The 21422-nt window shown below is 49.8% G+C and overlaps 1 protein-coding gene across 1 annotated transcript; it reads right to left on the reverse strand.

Moving 5' to 3' along the window:
* On the reverse strand, positions 1-4310 carry POU3F2 (POU class 3 homeobox 2). Its single transcript, XM_088053087.1, has one exon. The coding sequence runs from the start codon at positions 4308-4310 to the stop codon at positions 3003-3005; it is 1308 nt and encodes a 435-aa protein (XP_087909213.1). The 3' UTR covers positions 1-3002.
* Positions 4311-21422: the final 17112 nt, after the last annotated feature.

The raw sequence follows: 21422 nt of genomic DNA on the forward strand, positions 1-21422 counted from the left end.
TTAAAGAGACTGAACAAAAAAAAAATTACATCCCATATAGATTTTGTTCACCTACTCATTTAAAGCTACAGAAAAACAGTTTCCAGAACCTGTTTGCTTTAAAAGAAATAAATATACATTGAGGCAGGCCACTTAAAAATGATATGAAAATATTTCCCTGGGTAGCATTTAAAAAAAAAAAAGAAAAATAGACAAAGAAAACATTGAAACTATTTCTGCATTTCAAAGGACAAATATTAAACATATATACATAGTGGTAAGGTTTGCGTGGTAACTTTTTTTTTTAGTAAACCTATTTGGAGTTTGAGGCTTTCTCAAACATCCTCTCGACTCCGTTGTCTGACCTTACGCACATATTAATAAGTGTCTGAAAGTTCATTTCCTCCCTTTACCACTGGATCTGCCCTGATCTGATTCACTTCACTAGGCGCTAGTCCTCAACACTTTAAATAACAAGCAGCTCAACACATAAACAAACAAACAAACAAAAAACAAAAAAAAAAAAAAAGAAAAAAAAAAAGAAAGAAAAGAGAAAAGCTTGGTGCCCGTATCTTTTTAACAATTGTTGGAAAACCAGGAAAAAGGCTAATGCATGTGCCTCTTAGAAATCATCATCTGTCTTACCAAGAAGAAAGAAAGTAAGAAAGAAAGAAAGGGAGAAAGAAAGAAGGAAAGAAAACCCAGTGTCACAGGCATTTTAAAAGACAATGAGAAACATATTCTAAAGCCTTAGCTACTGAATGCAATATTTATAGGAGAGTTCTGCGAGAGAATGCTTCACTGTTTTTTCTCCATAATTGTCCAACACTCAACTAAGTAAACTTTTAGATTATAAAAATGCTTTGTCTCTATAGCACCCATTTGTGCTGACTAAATGATCCCTTTATGAATTTATAACTATCATAAAGTTCCTCTAATGTATATGCATAGCTGTGTGTGTGTGCATAAGTACACAAACACGCACGCAGACACACGCACATACATGCGCTGCTCCGAGGTCCCGCTCCTCTGCTTCCCTTCAGAGCTTTTTTGTTTTCTTTTTTTCCTTTTTTTTTTCCTTTTTGTCCCCATGGGTTTTTCTCTTTTTTTTATTTTGGAAAGTTAACCATTTCTCATCAAGATAATGTCACGAAATGCACTTTAAAACTATTAGCGAAGGGGGTGGGGGGAACACGGATTGAAAAATGGCATTTTTTTCCCACATCATTTCATTCCCCAGTGAAAGACACAAGGCTGCCCAAGTTAAAAGTGGTCCTTTCCTTCAATAAATTATACCACAATCTGACCAAAGGACAAGGGGAGGATGGGGAGGGAGAGGGGCTGGATAGAAATAGAAAATAAAATAAAATAAATACTGAAAGTAAAGTAAAAAAGAAATGCACACGGTCTCTGTGGAGAGGAGGGGGCAGCATGTGTTTACAGGCAGGTGTAAGCACCCGACCCCCACCTCGGGCCCAGCAGCTCCTCAGGCTCTCCCTGGCTCTGCCTTGACGTAAAACTGCTCAATAAAAGAAAGTTTGGAGGCTGATATTGGCCCGGGCGATGAGACCGGGGATGCCAAAGGCATGCAAGGGAGCCGCGGGGGGAGGAGGGGAAGGAAAGGGCGCTGAGGGGGCGGTGGTGGGGGAGCTAAATAATCCCCTTTCCCTCTCAAGAAAATGCCACTTTCTCTGGGAAAACTCTGGAAACATGTTGTTCCCTCTCCGCCTTCCCCACACCAGGCCTTGCTTGCCCGCACTGACACAGTCTGGAAGGGCTGCACATATTTTTTTTCCTCCCCCTTTGGTTGCGCCTTGACCCCCGGACACACTGCCTGAAAATGAAGTTTACTTTGTTAATTTGCATTATTCTCCCTTCTCCAAACTTGACTCTTGCCATTGAAGGCATATATTAAACAGTTATGAGAGTCACATCTCTGGAGAGTGGAAGCTGGAGGTGCATATATATGTGTATATAGAGAGATTATATATATGTGTATGTATGTATGTCTGTGCACGCATGCATATGTATACATACACACACATATACCAATTCTTTTTGCTATGGTAAACGGAGAAAATAAGCGTTACACGTATTTAAGAATACTTGTTTATAACAGAAGTTCACATATACACATAAAGCAAATGCTAAAACACAGTAACATATTGTAGACCGGTCACTGGTTGACTAACGCTCACTGTGGAAAATGCAAGTCATTTGCAAAATTAAGGTCGGAAAGGAAGGGAAAAAAAATAAAAAATAAACATTTTGTTTATGTAAACTTCGATTTTCTTGCAGTGCAAATTGGTACGGTTAAATACTGTCTACATCAAAAGGGATAGCTTTTCAGTTCTCTTCCTTTTTTTTTTTTTTTTTTTCTAACATATATTCATACAGGGGATCCACAGAAAATAAACACAGCAGCATGTGCCAACACCGAGCGACATTCCACAATGCAATCTGCCTTTGTGTGGCGGGAGGGGGCTGCGGAGGGGACTCGAGGTGGCTGTGCCCCCCCTTCGCCTCCGCCCCCTCCCCGGCAGGGCAGCGCCGTATATTTTGGCCAGCGAGTGAGGGAGTTTTGTGCGAACCGCTTCGCCCTGCGCCTGCCCTGCCGGTGCCTGCCGCTGCCCTGCCGGTGCCCGCCTGCCTGCCCGTGCGCGGTACCCACCGCACTCCCGTGCACGGGCACTCGCCTGGAAAGGTCAAAATACAGCATCACACCTCCTACCGTCTAAGGGACAGTGTGGTGCAGGTGCTTTGTCTGTCTATCTGTCTGTCCGCTGTGATTCGCGCTCGCCCTCTCGCTCGCTCGCTTTTTCTTTGCTGTTCTTTTTTTTTTCGCGTTTGCTTCTTTTTTTGATTTTTTTGTCTTTTTTTAAAGATAGGAGAAAATAAAATTTTAAAAAAAGAAAAAAAAAGAAAAAAAAAAAAGAGGACAATCAAAAGTTGGGGGAAGGAGAGGAGGAGGAGGAGGAGGAGGAGGAGAGGAGGAGGAGGGGCCGGGCGCCCCCGCCGCGAGTTCACTGCACGGGGGTCTGCACCCCGTGGTGCGGCGGCGTGTCCCTGCTGGCCCCGTACACGTCCTCGGCGCCCGGCAGCGTCCCTCCCGGGGGAGTCATGCGCTTCTCTTTCTGTCTCCTGTTACAAAACCACACTCTCACCACCTCCTTCTCCAGCTGTAGGCTGTCCGCGAGCGAGGTGATCTCCTGGGCGGAGGGCTTGGGGCACTTGAGGAAGTGGCTCTCCAGCGCGCCCTTGACGCTCACCTCGATGGAGGTGCGCTTTTTCCGCTTGCGGCCCTGCGCCGCGATCTTGTCTATGCTGGTGGGGCTGCCCGAGGAGGAGTCCGCCTCCTCCAACCACTTGTTCAACAAAGGCTTCAGCTTGCACATGTTCTTGAAGCTGAGCTGCAGGGCCTCGAAGCGGCAGATGGTGGTCTGAGAGAAGACGTTGCCGTAGAGGGTGCCCAGAGCCAGCCCCACGTCCGCTTGGGTAAATCCCAGTTTGATGCGCCGCTGCTTGAACTGCTTGGCGAACTGCTCCAGGTCGTCCGAGGTCGGCGTGTCCTCGTCCGAGTGCGGGTCGTGGTGCGGCGGCGGCCCGGGGGGCGCGGCGGCGGCGGCGGACGGTGCCGGCCCGGCCGCCCCGGGGTGGGGGCCGTGGGGCGGCGGCGGGTGCTCGGGGCCCTGGTGCGGCGGCCCCGGCGGGGGCTCCTCGGGGGCGCCGCGCAGGCCGGGGTGGTGCACCCCCGGCGGCCCGGCGCCCAGCATCCCGTTGACGGTGAAGCCGGGCGGCTGCGAGTAGAGCAGCCCCGCCTGCGCGCCGTTGGCCGCGGCCATGCCGGGCGGCAGGTGCGCCGCGCCGCCCGCCCGCCACGCCGCTGCCGCCGCCGCCGCCGCCGCCGCCGCCGGGTGCCCTCCGCCGCCGCCGCCGTGGTGCACCAGGTGCGGCGCCCGCCCCGGCGGCGGGTGCTGCGGCCGCGGCGCCAGCTCGTCGCCGCGCCCGCCCGCCTGCACCACCGCCGGCTTGATGTCGGGCTGGCCCAGCGCGCCCGCCGACCAGGGCGCCTCGCCGCCGCCGCCGCCGCCGCCGCCCCCGCCGCCGCCGCCGCCGCCGCCACCGCCGGGGCCGCCGTGGGACAGCGCCGCGATCCACTGGTGAGCGCGGCTCAGCGGGTGCCCCGTGCTCTGCAGCGCGTAGTCCGCCTGCACCAGGGCGCCGGCGTCGCGGTAGCCGCCGCCGGGCTGCATGCCGCCGGGCGGCCCGGCGTGCACCATGGGGGAGCCGGAGGCGAGCAGGCTGTAGTGGTTGGAGGCTGCGGTCGCCATGACTCGCCGAGCCGCACTGATCGCGCCGGTAAAAGGCGCCGCGCTTTTGACAGCTACTTTTTCGCCTCGGGCGCCGCGCGGCGCCCGCGCCCCCCCGGCCCGCGCGGCGGGGCCCACTGCGAAGGCACGCGCGGCCGCCCCGCCCCGCCGCCGCTCGCCATTGGCTGGCCGCGCCCTGGCGGGCGCCGGCGCCCCCGGAGACCACCGCCCCCGCCGCCCCCCATTGGCGCTCCCCGCCGGCCGCGCCCCGCCCCGGGCCCGCCCCGGCCCGCCCCCGCTGGACCCCACCTCCGAGGGGGAACGGGGCGCGGGGGAGCGGCGGCCGCGGGGCGGGGGGAGCGTAGGGGAGGGCAGGGGCGAGCCGCCGCCGGCCCCGCCCCGGCCCGCCCTGCACCGCCGGCGGGAGGATGCTGCCGCCGCCGCCGCCGGTCCGCCCGCCGGCTCCTGTTGCTCGCGCCCCGACGCGCGTCTCTGCGCGGAGCGCGGGCTCTGCGGGCCGGGGGTACCCGCCTGCCCGCCCTCAACTTTCTCAGCGCCGCCTCGCAGCCGGCCCCGCCGGGGCGGCCGGGCAGCGCCGCGCCCCCGGGGGCGGGGAGCGGGCGGCCCCCTGCCTGTCCGCCCGCCCTGCCCTGCTCCCGGCACCCGGTGGTCGCCGGAGCGCACCGCTCCTCCGGGGGTCTCGGGGCTTCGCACCTCGGCACTGCGGAGGTGGTTTTGTTCCGCTTGTTCCGTCCCGTGGGGACGGGATGCCTGCGGGACCGCCTCAGCGGCGCTGGCGACTCTGCATGGATGCGGAAGATGGTCATGAGAGGGTGGTGGAAAAAGGGAAAAAAAAAAAAAAAATAGGGAAAAAAGAGGGAGATAGGGAAAAGAAAAGAAGTTGCGGGCCGGACAGGAAGGAAGGAGACCCTGAAACTGGATTCGTATTTCCTAGGAATAAGCAGCGCCAGGCTGACCGACGCGAAAAGAGTTCGCTGCCCATTTTTGAGCTGAAAGCCATAGCTTTGTCTCGAAAATAAACCGCTCACGGGGGTAGGTGCGCGTCGCAGGCTCCCGCTATCTTCATCGAAATAACACAATAGGGCGGACCGGGGAATTTATTACTACTAACAAGAAACAGCTTTCTTCTGCGAGTTGTTTATAAATCATCGTATTTAACGTGAGCGCTGGAAAGGCTCCTTGCCTGGAAATATTCCTCTGCGTGGGGGTGTGGAGGAGAGGGGGGATGGGCTCCTGCACATAAACATATACACAGCAGCAGCATAAACAGGATATCCAGTGCCCTGAGACAAGGGGCGCAGCAGGAGTTACCTCGTTTCGTTAGTTTAGCGGCGTATCATGAGCTCCTTCTGCCGGGGGGTGGGGAGGGGAGGGAGGGAGGGAGGAGGAGGAGGAGAACGAGAGGAGGAGGGGGACGCAAACTTTGTCCATGAAAGAGTGGCGATTCTTCCTAAGGTTTGGGGTTTTTTCCCCTTTCTTCGAGGTGCAGGCGGAGGGAAGAACAATACTGCCTGTTCTGCGAGGGCTGCGGAGAGGGAAGTCAGTGTCTCTGAAGTGAAGCTGTGCCTTTTGTTTCCCGTGTGTAAACAACTGGGCACCCAGGAATTTTATAATTTGATGCTCATTTTCTCGTCTCTCTCCTCCCAATTAGGTGTAGACCAGTGAGTTGAAACAAAACAACAGGGCAAGTCCGCAGCAGGCTTCTGCCAAGGCATCGCGGGGACCGTCCTGGGAGAGCAGCCCCGTTCTCCGCGCCCGGGCCAGCCCTCCCGCTCCTGGGGCCGCCGAAACTCTGCCGGGGGCGGCTTTCCCACCAGCCTTCCTCCAGGTCCGCTGCCAAAAGTTCGTGCGTGGACGAGACACGAGGGGCCACGCCGCGCGTCGTTTTCAGAGCGAGGTTTTCACGCGGGCGCCTCCAGCGTGCGGTGCTCCCGCTCGACCCCGGTGGTCGTCCGAGGGACCTCCCTTGTGCCCCGGCCCCACGGCGTGTGCACGCCCCACGGACAGCTGGTCCCCGTGGAGTGCCGACGGCACCGCGCTCTCCGCGGCTCGCCTCCACCAGGAGACGGGACACGGGGCCGGCGAGATTCGACCAACACTTTTCTGTGGGGGAAAAACCCCTCCGGGCCTGCCCCAACCGTGCATTTCCTGTTCCCCCCCTTCCCGGCCCTCTCTGTCCCGCCCGGCCCTGGCAGGTGCTGCCTACTACGGTGACCGTCCTGCGTGCCGCTCACCCCCGCCGGCCCAGCGGCAGATCTCACGGCCTAACGGGAATCACAGTTACCGAAGTAGCATCGCGGCCTTAGGAGGCGGACAAAACCCCGTCTCCCCAGCAGAGCCCCCCGCCGTCCCTCCTGCCCCCTCCCCGGCAGAGCGCACGCCTATGGAGGCGCAGCTGGGAGCAGCGAGGAGCGCGGCCGGTGCATTCAGAGCCGCCGCAGACTCCACCTCCTCGTCCTCCCCATCATTGTTAGCCCTGTCATTAATACCGCTCCTTAAGCATCCTCCGCTCCCATCTCCCCCTGTGGAGAGGAGTGCCGGGGAGCGGGGAGCGAGCGCCCGACCGCCGGTCTTGTCGCCTCGCCGCTGCCAGCCACGGGCTCCGGCTCCGGTCGCTGCTCGGGTCCGGGCCGCTCGGGATGTAAAAGAGACAGTCATGTGGCCCCTTTCTGGCGGAGCTGACCCCGCGGGATTAGAGGTCTCACCAGCCTTTCTTTCCTTTTCTCTGCTCGCATAAAAGCAGGTTGAAGGTGATGCGGTGTCTTGGGCAGACACTGCAGTGTTTTGATTCAGCTCAGCCCTTTTCACTGTTCAAAGCAGCTGTTCAAATACTAGGGCTGCTTACTTTGACGTGAAGAAGATTTTCAAACAACCCCAAAAGCTTTGAACTGACAGGCCTCCTTGATATCTCCTTCATTGCAGTGCAGCTACTCGAGAATATTCGCTATAAAATACATAGAGCGCCACTTAACTGGAGCTGAGTCCTGGCTGGGAGGCGAGGTGCTGCATACACATCAGGTGCATCCAGAAGGACGCGGGCGGGTTGCGGGAGTCCTCCGGCCGCCCCCCGCCGGCCCCCCCCAAGTCCCCACCTGGGGGTCCCCTGCCCGCCACCCGCCCCCAGCTGCCGCGCCGGGCTCCGGCTGACGAGATGTTGGGCTCCCTGGTGTTTCAACTCCGTGCGTGCCGGAGAGAAAGCTACATTTCCAGCAGCAAAACAAGAGCACGGCTCGTTCCTAGCGTGCCTCGGCTTCCAGCCGCCGCTCGTCAGCCTCCCCGGCTCGGGGGGCTGGGGGAGCGCTTCCCAAACGCACGCTCCTGTGTGCGTTTGGATGCGTGCGGCTCTAGGGTGGGGAATATATATTTGCATATGCCTGTTGTGTTTAGAGGTGAAAATCTTTTTTTTTTTTTTTTTTTTTTTTATGCTCTGCTCTCCAAACCTTGAGATAGACTCATGCAGCTAAAAGGAAAGGAGGAGGGGGAGAAATCCCCGCGCCTCCTTTCCGCGTCTCTATTATCTACCCATTAGATGTTGTTTTAGGAGGAAATGCGCCAGGAGTGCAAAGACGCGGAGAGTCGCTCAGAGAATTGCTGGGTGCAATAAACGTGAGACTCCTGGTGCTCTCTTTACAAGCCAACTTGGAAGATTTGTGCTTATTGCTGGGGCGCATTTAATGCACCTTTTGTGAGATGGGATTGTTTTGATCTCTGCTTCCTTTTTAACCTTTCTCTATGAGGTATTCAAGCCTGTGCTTTCGTGTGGCTCTTTCCAGTGTTGCTCCGAGGAGTCTGATTCGGCGGAGAGACCCAAGACATGAATGAAACTTCAACTTTAAGGGCCTGCGGAGAGACAAAACTGAGGCCGGGGCTTCACAAGTGATTGCTTTAAAAAAATCCAATCTACACAAAGAGGCAGCTGGCTGCTTTAATGAAAACTGCTTAAAGCGGCAAGAACCGCAGCCTCAGGGATGTATTTATAAGATGACTCAAAAGCTACACTTTCAAGTTGCTTCTCCTCGGGGTAGATATAACAAACACATTTAACTAAGAAATCTAAACAAAAAGGACAGAAATTGATAACTTTGATTGCACAAGCTCACATTACCCATTGAAATTAAAATATGCCATCTAAATAGATTTCTCCACCTATCTCTAGAGAAAAAAAAAAATCTCTCCCTGCGTATATAGGATATACACATGTGTACGTGTAATATCATGTACGTTTTTGCTCTGCCAGAATACTGACTATCCCAGAAGACAGAACATAGAAAGGTGTAGAATTTTAAAAAAAGAAAAAGTTCCTTTAAAGTTTGTATTAATGTTAATTTCCAACATTTCCCACAACTCTATTCTTCCGGCCGCTTCATTCATCTGAGAATCTGCTATTTTATCTGCATCAGTGTTTAAACTAGTGGGATATAATGTTCTAAGTTCAGTATTTGAAATTAAATTATTTGAATTCACGGATATTAATCTTTTCCCTTCATCCTCCAGTTCTGAATCTTGTCATTAAAAATGATCCACCCTTTGTAGTCCGCAAGTGAATATTTTATAGACAGATACCGCTATGAAGACTTCTAACGCAACGTCAACCAGTCAGACTTAGCTGTTGCAGGGATTACTTTGAGTAATTTATCAAAGGCAGGCTGCTAAATTTTGAGTGGTGAATATGAGGCCTTGGGGGAAAAAGAAGCAGAAGAAGGAAAAGAAAAAAAAAAAAAAAGACGAATTCCATCAGTCTATGAGATAAATTCTGGTTGGAGTTAATACAGCTTGTTTATTGAATTCTCGGAGACAGACCCAGATGCGATTGGTGCAACAGAGTTTGCAATTTAGTGTTCAAAAGCCTGGCTGGGAAATGACCGCCCCGTGCTGGGGCTGGAAGGGCGTTTCTGTTGGCGTGAAAAGCAGGTGAATTGGAAGGAGAGAGGAGGCGATTCAGCCTCTGGCTCGGGAAAGCAGTCTCACAAAGGTCTTTCCAAAGCCTGTTCTGTCCGGAGAGCTGTGCAACAGTTTTTAGATTAAAAAAAAAAAAAAAAAAAAAAAAGGAAAGGAAAGAAAAGAAAAAAAAAGAAAGAAAAAGTGCCCAGCTTTCTCTGACAAATCTAACGGTTGGTTTTTTTTGTTTGTTTTGTCAATGCTCATGCCTGATGGAGACAAGCAGACATCCCCGGGAAGAGCTCAGATAAATGTTGTCCCTGCTTCACTGAGCGACGTGATCCTCCCTCCCCTCTTACGGCTTTCAGGGCACTTTCGGGCACGAGTCCCGCTCCTCACTCTGAGAAGCGCCTTCTTAGAGGGCTCTCGGTCGCCACTGCCCCACTCCGTGCCCCCGGTGCGGAGCGCTCCAGGCTGGAGATGGTGCTTTTCGCCAGAAAAGAGGCGAGCCCGGGAGCCGGGAGCTGAGCCCCGCTGGGGCAGCGGCAGCATCTCTCCGGCCCTGGCCGCGCAGGGCGGCCCCGCACACGGACACGGGGCTGGCGGTGGCCCAGGGGCGTTCTGCCAGCCCGCTCTCAAGGCAGGGTAGGGAATCGGCCGGGGGACGACTTCTGTGTCCCCCCGCTCTCAGCCTCCCACGTGGGGGTCGGCACAGTCCCGGCGGGGCTAAGCGGGGTTTGCACGGGAGCCTGCCTCGGGAGGAGAGGCGAGAACGGCCCGGGGGGGCTGGAAACTTTCTTTCGCTTGGCGAGGAAGAAGAGGAGCGAAGCGAGCAGGAAGGCTGGGCCATTGTCCATAGAGGGTGCATTTTTGTCAGGCTGGCGTTGGTTGCTATAGTGAGGAGGGAAGGGGAGAGAGAGAGGAGGGAGAGGGAAAGAAAAAAACACCCGACCCTAAACCAAACAGAGGAGCACAGTTCGCCTCCCTTCGCTCACCCGGCTCCAGCCGGCAGCGCTCCCCACTCCCAACCAAAATAAGAGCGGGCCGCGGGCCGACCCGAGCTGCCGGTGGGGCGAGGAGCCTCCGCGGCCCCTGCCCCGGCCCCTGCCCCGGTTCCGGTCCCGGTCCCGCGGGGCAGCCGCCCCGCCCTGCGCCCGCCGCCGCGCACCCTCCCTGGGAGCCGCGGGGTCCGAGCGCTGCTGCCCGCGGAGCAGCCACCTCCCAGCGCGGCGGGATGCCCCGAGTCGCACAGCCCAGCAGCACACCTGATCCAGCGCCTACCCACTTGGTCACAGTGGCTTTGCACCCCGCAGAGCATCCGTGACACTGATCCTGGCACGGACTGCGGGAGAATTTGTGGGGTGTCCTTTATTTCATTTTATTCTATTTTATTTTTTTGTACCTAAATAATTCAAAGCAGGGGAAAAAATAACTTCTTCCGATGCAAATGAGCAGCTCTTTAATTTTAAAAGAGACTCTTATTTTGCAGCAGTGTTTTTTGTTGCCTTGCTATTGAACTTTGAAAATAGTGTGGCGGGGGAAGGCAATAATGAAGGGTCTCGAAGGCTTAAGATTTAGTTAAGTGAGTGACTCAAGATTGCACAAAGAAAGTTAGTTACTTAGTTAATTGAGAATTATTCACCTTCTGAGATCGGCGCAGCAGTTTGTTCAGATGACAGTGCGAACTTTGGGCGGGGGGAGGCAGGAGGCCGACAGGGGAGGAGGCAGGTCTCACTTGAGAGTTTTTTTCTTTTCTTTTCTTTTCTTTTTTTTTTTTTTTTTCCTCCCAGGACATGTTAAATTGCAGCTGAAGGAGAGAGGTCAGTATCTTTTCAAATCAATCTCTCTGTCTGTCTGCCTATGTACCCATCTATTCCCTGTAAAGGGAAAAGCTCCAACTTTGTTCCTCCATCTGTTCTGTATCATCTGCAATCGACAGTTCTTTAGATTGGATGCACTTTTGCTCCCGATGAAGTGAAACTTTTAAGGTGTATAGTCACTTATCTAAAATAGGGAGAAAAGGCAAGTCGTCTTTTTCAGTCTTAGAAGAGAATTGTTTTTTTTTTTCTGTGCAACTGTTAATTTTCTCTTTCTTTCTTTCTTTCTTTCTTTCTTTCTTTCTTTCTTTCTTTCTTTCTTTCTTTCTTTCTTTCTTTCTTTCTTTCTTTCTTTCTTTCTTTCTTTCTTTCTTTCTTTCTTTCTTTCTTTCTTTCTTTCTTTCTTTCTTTCTTTCTTTCTTTCTTTCTTTCTTTCTTTCTTTCTTTCTTTCTTTCTTTCTTTCTTTCTCTTTTCTAATTTTCGAATTGTAGTTGACAAGTTTTATTTTAAAAAAAACACTTTACAAGCCACCACTTAATGCATTATTGACATTTTTTAAAAAATGCTTGAGCGAAATCACGTTAATGAAGAGAACATTTGTAGTAATTTGGTGATAATTATCAGAATCACCAAATATTCGCAAAGGCTTTAACATTACGTGTTGGAAGAAAAGCAAAACACATTACTTTAATAGTCTGATATGCAAACTATGGACCATTCAATTACATGGCTTAATAATGCATACATGATGTGATCTTGTTATTGGGATAGGAAGGGCTGCAGTAATTCACTCCAAAGACCAAGTGTGCTCTTACATTCAGTAAAATCCATTGCCATGGATCAGGGGGCCCTGCCAAACTACATTTAAGAGAATAAAAATTAATGACTGAGAATTTGAGCGTTAAATTAACATTAATTATATGACCTGCCTGCTGGAAAGATTAAATTTCTTACGCCCTAATTAGATAACGTCTCCTCATACATCAAACAATTTCCATTTCCAGATTTCAGGATTAAAATGCAGGCTGGGGAGACCGGACTTGTTCGATCGCCGGCACCCGGCGGCCTCACAGAGAGCTCCCGGCCCCGTCCCGCTCCTGCCGAACCCCGAGGGCTGGATCGGGGCCGGGGAGCAGCTCTGGGTCAGCCCTTCTTTAAGTTGAATTTCCCTCACCCCCCGCCCCGGATGTGGCGGCGAGGCGAGGCCGGGCGGGGCGGGGAGCGCCGGGGCTGCCGGGGGAGATGCGGGAGCGCCGCGCCCCCCGCCGGGGATGCTCCGAGCAGCGGCCTGGGCGCCCGCGCTGCCCCAGGGGCTGCCCCGCCGGCCGCCCCGAGGAGTAAAGACGGAGAGACGGGTCTCTCTTCCCACCTCGTGAGCGCAGCTAATTTGAGTTTAATTGCTTCTCTCAAGAATAAAACCTCAGCGGTTCTCGCTCCCTCCCCCACGCAGGCACACGGGATCCTGCCTTTTCCTGCCCGTGAGAAAACCCCTCTCCCCTGCTCCTTCACCGCCCCAGCCCCGCGGTCACCCTCGCATAACCCACGGGTCACGGTCACCCCAGGCAGCAGGCTGCTGCTTGCGCTGGCCCCCGCCACCGTCCCCTCCCCACCCCGCCGGCGTCCGGGCCACGCAGCGGACACGGGCGTGTGTGGCGGGGCCGTGCCACCGGCGGGGCCAAACAGCTCGGTTTCAGGGCTTCGGGTTTCAGGGTTTTAACCTCGACTTCTGCAGGGGAAAAATAAATTGGGAAAAAAACCCCAACAACAACAACAAAAAACCCCAACCAAACAACCGAAAAAACCCCAAACCCCAACCCCCCTCAAAAACCAAAACCGCGAAGGGAGGATGCCGGGGGCTCTGTCGGCTCTGTCGGCTCCTTCCTCCCTGCAGCATCCCCGGCCTGGCGGTGGGACTCTGGTTGTGCCTCGATGGTTCTTCGTTGTGTCTGCTTTTGTGCTGAACCTCCAGGAAAGCTCTCGGAGAAAAATCTGAAATGCCAGACTAAGACAAATGTTACTGCCCAGAGGCTGTTTTGGGAGAGCAAATGTACAGCAGAGCTGAGACGGCCTTTGGTGGCCTCATGGTTAAATGCAAAAAGTCGTAGCAACCGCCTATCCACCTCAAAAAACATGAGGAAGAGGAATCATAACATCATAAAATGTTTCCCCGTTCTCACTTCATTCTGTAGTACCAGATAATTGCTTTTTCAACTCAATTGAAACTCAGTTTCTGTTATTGCAGTGTTACTACTCCTCCATGAGCTTCAGCATTTGTCAAAAACATCCATTTCTTGTCTATTAACGTCTCTTGCTCACTTTCTGGACTGGATTGATAACCATTTATGTTTAATGCTATGTTAAGTAACAGCTTCGAGAAATGGAGTAGGTGAGGAGGCTGTGGAGGAGATAAGAGTAAATTGTCTTGTTATTCGGCCTTGATCTCCAGAAGCACCTCTCCAGGTCTGAAGCCTAGGCCATGCAGTCAGACCAATGCTAAAAACAAGTAATTACTCCCCAGGGAGTTAATCTTTTGAATAAATAACTAATTCCTTTTATTTTAAATTTGATGGCAAATAAAGTTGGATAGACAGGGGACCGGAGGCACTGAGGGCAGTAAAGGTTAGCTTGTAGCACACGAGCAGTCTGCAAACTTGAACAGCATCTTCAGCAACATATCCACACTCCAGGTAAAAGAACCTCCGCCAGAAACAGTCGAAAAACACATATAATGGAAGCAGATCCAGAAACCACACAAAAGAATATTGTGTCAAGCAATTTAAAAAGTAGCAGCCTGCAGAGCTCTCGCTGTTTTCCACTCTTTCCAGCTTTAAAACAACAGATTCTGTATGAACTTACTTTCTGCCTCTGGTCAAGCTGATGTGTGTTCCTCTGTATCCTCATGTCAGCTTTGGTGACAGAGCTGAAAAAAGTGTTGAAGAGGGCAGAAGTGACTGGGTGGTAGTGGTCTTCAACTAAAACACACTGGCACTGCTCTGGTTACCAAATTATCACAGTGGGAGTGCAGTAGTCTGTTTCTATAACTGCTCTCCAAGTTTCATATTGAGAGGAGGCTACAGCTGACATAACTCTTTCTCCCCTGAAAATGCAGATGTGGATATGGTGGGATGCCCCTTCCTCTCTGCTCTGGTGAGTGACAGCTCAAAGTTTAATTTTAAGTATTTGCAATCCAACTTATTTTCTCACATTTATGTAAATCCAGTGGTTAGAAACAAGCTAAATCACTCCCTTGACTTGAGTGCAGGGTGGGCAGGGACCATGACTCAGGCAGTGCTACAGGTGACGTGACAGTTGCACTTCTGCAGCTATGCTTGACTGTCTGGGGGTGCCGACACCAGTTGGAACAGCAGGGATTTCTCTGCTGCTCCCACACACAGCCCATGAAAGGCAATCAGTCTTCACAGGGAACAGCTCAAATAATTCATGTACCATAATAATTGTATATTCCTACTAAAGTGACACTGAACAGTCGATCCTTCAACAAAAAAGATTTGCCCATCACCTAGATGATTGCTAAAGTGTTACATCAAAAAAAAAAAAAAAAAAATATATATCCCTGAACCCCCATGATGATATGCAGGTACATAAAAATTAGCGATGATAAGTGAGCCTAGAGCTCCGTGGCTGAAATGGGAGTCTGTCTGCATGTGAGCTGGGTAGCAGAAATGAGCCTGGATCTCTTCCCTTTCCCTGCTAGACCCTTCATACTGTGAAGACTTGGTCGTACATCTCCCCCCTCCACTTTCTGCCGCGCAAACATATGGTTGGTGTTTCCTCAGAGGGGGGCCCCTGGCTGAGAGCACACCTGTGGTATAGTCAACAATAAACAGGACTAAAGAGTTAACCTACTTATGTGCACTGAGAGAGGTGAATTTATCCACTTTTATTTACTGCCACACTACCGGACTGCGCTCCAGCATAAATTGGTTCAAGGTGCCTTGTTTCAGCAGTCGTACAGAGAACTGGCTTCTTAGTTATTCTGTAACTCAAAGGTGTGCAGAATCACTGCCTAACTGGGAATAAAATTATCATAAGCACAATTATGCCTGTGCTGAAAGGACAAGGTCAGAAGAGAGAATCCAGAATGTCAACAAGACTACTTCATGATGGATTGTCCCAGACAAAGCTGTCTGATGTTATATATCACAAAAAGTTAAAAGATGATGTAATTTATATGTTAGACTCATTGTCAATTCACACCCAAACCCAAGGAATGGCAAAGTCCATTGTCATACTTTTGGCCATATGGCATGTTTTGGGATGTGTGGTAAGGGTGGTTGGCAATACAGAATTTTTATCTTTGGCATGTCAGAAAAGCATTTTGTGAGCTGACAGTAGCTTCTGTGTTTGGCACCAGTAATCCTGGGGGACCCTGTGTCAGTGTGTTTTCCCTGCCATGGCTTCACAACAACTTGCTCTCTGCTCAAAATAAAGGATCTTCATGCAGCCAAAATGGTCTCTGATTTAGTCCTATTGCTCCAGAGTTTTGGCATTGCTGGTTCAAACCTTTTGGGATGGTGAAACATGGTTAGGCTGGACTTCTCAAAGGCAATTTGGTGTGCAGCACCTTCTACCAGCTCACAGATTTCTTGCAGGGTTTCTTGTACTCTTCCCCCATTATTTCCTTTCTTCATTTTTCTTACAGTCATTTTTTTTTATACTATACATACATATTTGTCCAGTAACATATTCATGTCTGCTGACAAAAAATAAATGCATTCATTAAAAAATCTGCCTGCTTTAGTTTTGAGGGTAGGAGATGAAGACCTCACTCTTTTCTTTGCCTCCTATCTGAACACCTCCTGGTCATCACAGGTGGGAATGGGAGAGCTGCCCCTCATTATTGTTGTGTGACACTTCCAGTTAAAAATTTTTTGTTATAATGTTGCTAGATTGCATCAACAGGGCCCAGATTTTCTATTGTCATGCAGCACTTTGGGAATGAGGACAAAAATTTTCATCTTGTAGGTTTTAATACACAGCAGGGTGAAGAAAAAAGTCTAGGGAGTGGAGAACAGATTGAAAGGGGCTGGCTTCAGATATATGTAGCTTATGTATGTATGTATGTATGTATGTATGTATGTATGTAGCTTAACAGAGCTAGCTCTTCCAGACATGGCTGAGATCACCCAGCTTGGTGCTATATGTCCTGTAGGCATGCTGAAGGTGGAAGCTGGGGCCATTTGGAAATTACATGCCTTCATATTCTAAGTGCATGGTTGACACAATGAGAATGAATGGTTGTTCCTCTTTTCTAGGAGTGTACAGTCCTGGGCCTTTCATTGGACTGTGTTTATTGTCTTAGGTTGGTCTGCAAAACACAAGACCATAGACACTGCTTCTCGATTTGAATGTCATTTGTAGAAAATGTATTATATCCATAAAGGGAAAGGCATATCCTACATATAGGTCCAGTGTAATATGGTAAAAGCAAAAGTCAAACAGCTTAGGACACCCACAAGCTCTCTTCCCTCCCTTATGTTTGCTGAAGGTACAGAAAAGAAACTAGCAATGCACTTCAGGCTAGATACCTAGAGGGAGACTGAAACTCAGGGTTGGAATACCTAATTTTTAGATACCTGGCTTTCCAAGGGAATTCTCAGCCTGGAAGTGCTCTCCAGGTTATCACAATTACAATCCTGATAAGTGGGCACCTTGAAAAGGGCATGCTGGCTGGCCTGAGCCTGCTGATAGGAAATGGTAAGCAGAGACGGTCGCTCGTCTCTTACCAGGTATTGCTCTCTTCTCTTCCCCGGGCTGTGGAGAGAAGGATGCAGGCAGTGAGGGTGATGGTAATATTGCCTAACTTCAGCCGTCTGCAGGGGCCATTGGCAGCCAAGGGGAGGCACAGCTCATCTGCTGTGCTTCTGTGTCTGCTCTGGGAGGAAGTGCAGTGCCTAGGGTAACTCACTCAGATACAGCTGACTATGCCACGGATGCTAAAGTTAAGCAAAATTAATGTGACACCCTAGTTACAAAGCTAGGCATTTCCAGTGATAAATAACAAGCTTTGAGGATGTAAATTTTGAGCATGTTTGTCTCCAGGGATGAATCAGTGCCCAGCCATGTGTATCTAGAAAGTTGAGCCAGTGTAGTTTTCCTTCATATCTGGTGCTGTTGGTGTAAAAGATAGGAGCTCCTATTTGTGTTTTTATCGTGTTTCTGTACTTGAATCAGGGTTGGTAGCAACCTTAGGCTGCACTTTCAAAAAGCTTGAATCAGAAAGTGAGTCCAGGTTTTATTGAGTAGCATTTTTGAATTCAAGCACCAGAGCAAAGTGGCAGTTTTCTAGGGGCTCATCTTCGGTGAGGCAGGAGGAAATTACTTCTTTTGCTATTAGCTGGTTTGAATGGGATCTTGCAAACTGAAAGACAGTGTTCACATGACTGGGATAGTTAGAAGGGATTTTGATGTACATATATACACAGGAATATATGTCTCCCACACCTGAGATATTTTTCTCTATTAGTTATGGGTGAGATGTTTCTTCTGCTTCACATTGCTGTCACTTCAGAACATTTTTGGGCAATGGGTCTGTGAGGCATACAGATAAACACCCCCCCCACACACCCCAAACCTTTTACAGCTAAATTAAGTGTTGGCTTCTCTCTAAGGACCTTATTGCAATTTTTTTTCCTCCTTAAATCTCCTACTCTTGGATTTATGTAATTAAATGACAATCTCAGCTCTTGTGAAAAATAATAAATATGGTTTCTATACATCATGATTCTAGAGGGATGTTTCAAAAAGTGATTTGAAAGTACCCTGAATGTGCAGCAACCAACAGAGAAATAAAATGAAAACCACATTTATTATTAGGAAAAATCTTGAAACTTTTAACCATACTTGTCATTTCTAAAGTTGACTTATGATTTAGATTAGACATTAAGAACAGCTTTCTAACTTTCAGTTGGAAAGCACAAGAATAGATTGCCTAGAGTGACAGTGGGAGGATTTTGAAAATAGATTGGACAAATGTCTGCTGGGAATGGTTTCGCTACAGTCGATCCAGCCAAGTGCCAAAGGATGCACAAGTGACCTCTAATTTTTCCAAGCTGCAGCACATTACGGTCCCTCAGTGCCGGCAGTGGCACAGGAGCCCGGCTGGGTTATGCTGCGGTGCCGTGGTTGGCAGGTGCAGGGGGACAGGTCCCCATCCTTCCCAGGATGTGTGTGGAGCTGGGGAGTGCCAGTGCTCACAGGAGGGCTGTCATGGCTGGGATTCACCTCTCGCCCCGCCTGACCTTTCTGCTTGACTTCTCTGAGCATATTTCTGGTTATAAGCAGCTCCTCTGCGCAGCCAGGAGAGAGGTAGGGAGTCACCTTCCCTGCAAATGTTATACATGAATAAACACCTTCCTAGACTTACTTAACCCCAGTCCACTCTGTGTGTCTGGTTCCCTGCTGACACACCATTAGCATCTGAAGCATCTGTATTTCCTGAATCACAACAGAGATAACTTATCATTCTCCAGCTGCTTATCTCAGACCTGCCCTGTGGATCTGCTGGAAAGATTTCCCCATTAGCACATAACAACAGGTGCCTGATACTCACTTTGAAATGTTCCCCTTTTCAAAAATAAGAAGGTTTGGGATTCTTGCCTTCCACTTTTTACATATTTTTTTTTTTCTCAATCTCTGTGCCCACGGAGCCCAGTTTATTATTGGACCGTTGTCCCATATTTTACTGACCATGCTATCAGTTACACATAATATGTCCCAGGAAGTTGATGATGTTAGCATCATCATTGCATTGCAGTGGCCAAAGTCAGTGTGCCATTTAAAAAGGTGTTAGGTACATGCTGAGGAAACTCTTCTGGAAGCTACAGGAATATAGAAGTACAGGAAAAAGCATCCACTTACTTGCCTTTTTCATATCTGTTTTTTCTCTCAACAAATCTCCAGGGTATCAAGTCAGCACATACAGTGCTATGCAGTTTTACTTTCTTGGAAAAGGGTCAGCAGAGGCAGAAGTGTCCACAACAGCCAGAGTGATGGAGGGTGGGACTGGAGAGGGGCATACCCAGGAGGCATCCTTTCTTCCCTCTTCCACAGAGTCCCTCTTCCATGGAATTTCACCTTGCTTCCCAGGGGAGCCAAACGTGGCATCTCTGGAAGCAGCTTTTTCAGCAAGCTCTTCAGCACCCTTTCTTGTAAACATAGTAGACAGGGGTGTGTTTCTTCTCCCTGCTGTAGTCTGGGCTGCCAGGGTGCTCCTGGAGTGCTTGGGGCTGCACACAGGTGTACTCACTGATGCCCACTTCTCTGTGGAGCCTGGCCCCAAAAGGGTCTGACCCCTCTCAGGCATTGCTCATGTAAGCTGCTGCCTCGGCCATGGTCCCCTGTACTTTACTGGGGCTTGTTAGAGTTGCTGCTGGTTTAGGAAAGTTACAGCTCTTTTTTATCATGGCTTTAGGTAGGAAAATAGATAAGATGCAAGGAAAGGAGAAGATCAGGGCAAGAAGCTGAACTCTCTTCTTACTGTAGTGAGTGCTGCTACCCCTAAATAATTTTTTTTTTTTTGTCATGCAGTGAAATCTTATCCAAAGCACTGGAAAGGAGTACATAACTAACCACAGAGTTGAGATTCATTGGCTGGAATTTTATCACAAGAGATATGAGGAGCTTGATAGACACACTGGTGCTATCACCTATAGATATGTTCCTTGATGCTTTTCATCATGAAATTATGCTTCCTCTTGCTTATATAGTTGTGCCATCTGTCTTGATTTGAGTGTTTCAGTGCTTGATGTTTTCATCCAGATCAAGATCCAGGAGACAAGTGAAAATATAAGCAGCCTATCTCTCATTTTAAAAGAAAAGATTCTTGAGTTTGCAAAGTTGCAAAGTTTGCAAGGGGAGCCATGCAAATGCAATGAGAAAGCTAAAGCACCTCAATGACACGTGTCTGCTTTTACTGGGATTTAAAAAACAAAACCAAACAACTCATTTTTACAGCCAATTTATGAGGCTTTTTGTGCATGGCCTGATTTGTACTTTCTTAATGCTCAGGACTGGCAGTATTGTTTATAGCTATGTCAAACTTATAAAAATTAAAGAGCTTTTTTCGGCTAGTCTCTGACTCAAGGCAAACTATCGTGGTAGCAGCCAGTTTCATGGTTCCACGGTTTCAAAGAAAGAAATTAAGGGAAACAGATACACTTAAACATCCTAAAAAACTATCACTATTATTTCATTGTGAAAGTCTAGCACATCAATATTTGGTACAGAAGTGCAGAATTTTGCTTTTAACCAAACTCTGATGTTTCTGAAAAAGTGAATTTACAGCTGGTTGTTTATCTTGGGCCAGACACAGTTCTTGCAGGCTCTAGGTACCTTTAACAGTCTTCAGCTTCTCACCTCACCTGCTCATGACCAGGCTCTGGATGGAGAAAGAGAACCCAGGTGAGTGGGTTGGTGGGGGGGGTCTTCTTTTCAACCCCTGTTTGTGATGACTTTATATTTCTGTGTTTCTGGGTAGGGGAATAGCCAGTAAGGGTTGCTCTCTTGTGGTTTTATGTGTTTCATCCTATGGGAGGAGGCAGGAGTACTGGGAGGGGGAGAACTACCAGAAGTGTGGAAAGATGGTGGGAGAATGGGGGTTCATAAGGGAAAAGAGGAGGAAGGTTGGGAGATCAGGATGAAATCAAGATGATGAGGGCCCGAAATAGGACAGAATATGATGCCGAAGGGGGATTTAAGGAAAGAGACCTAAGTGTGTGTAGCTCTCTAAGGGATCCACAGCAGGATCCAAAAGTGCCATCTCTCTGCATTTGTGTTCTGACTTGCAAGTAGCAGTGAATACAGTAGTCTTGCCAGATATTGCCATACACCCATGCTCTGATACGTATCTGGTGCACAACACTTCAAAGATAACAGCCTGCGACTGCCATTATTTCATGCAACAAATGATGTCACAGACTTAACTGTGAGTGGAGGACTTAATTCTCTGTCTTGGTTTGAAAAGACAGGTGTCTGCTAAGGAAGGCAGGAGCCTCCCTTGAAGTGGGGAAATGTAAACTATCCCCCCCGAATTATTATAATTTTGAAATTAAGGGGCTCTCAGGCAAAGATATGGGAATAGGAATAACAGTTCTTTACTAGGAAAAGTAAAATAAAAATGCAGTACTACAAAACAACCCACTGACAGAGTCAGAATACAACCTGACACCCTGATGGTAGCAGTCTGATTAAATGGTGACTGCAGTCCTCCTGCAGTGACAGATGTGGTCCTATTGAAGCAATGATCCCATAGAAGGCTGTAGTTTTCCTTTGGAGGTCCAGTGCTGGTGTAGATGGGTTTTGTTTTCCTCTGGGAATCCAGTGGAGAAACTCTGGTATTCCAAGTCTCAGATTATATCCAGGTAGGAATGCTTGGCTCTTCCCCCTGGGTGGAGA

The sequence above is a fragment of the Pseudopodoces humilis genome, chromosome 3, assembly GCF_049639895.1.
Source record: "Pseudopodoces humilis isolate 2021_Gansu_Grassland_sample_001 chromosome 3, ASM4963989v1, whole genome shotgun sequence".
In the NCBI taxonomy this organism is placed as follows: Eukaryota; Metazoa; Chordata; class Aves; order Passeriformes; family Paridae; genus Pseudopodoces; species Pseudopodoces humilis.

What these genes read in the sequence shown, in the direction of transcription:
- POU3F2 (XM_088053087.1), bottom strand. Translation starts at nt 4,310, where the DNA reads ATGGCGACCGCAGCCTCCAACCACTACAGCCTGCTCGCCTCCGGCTCC.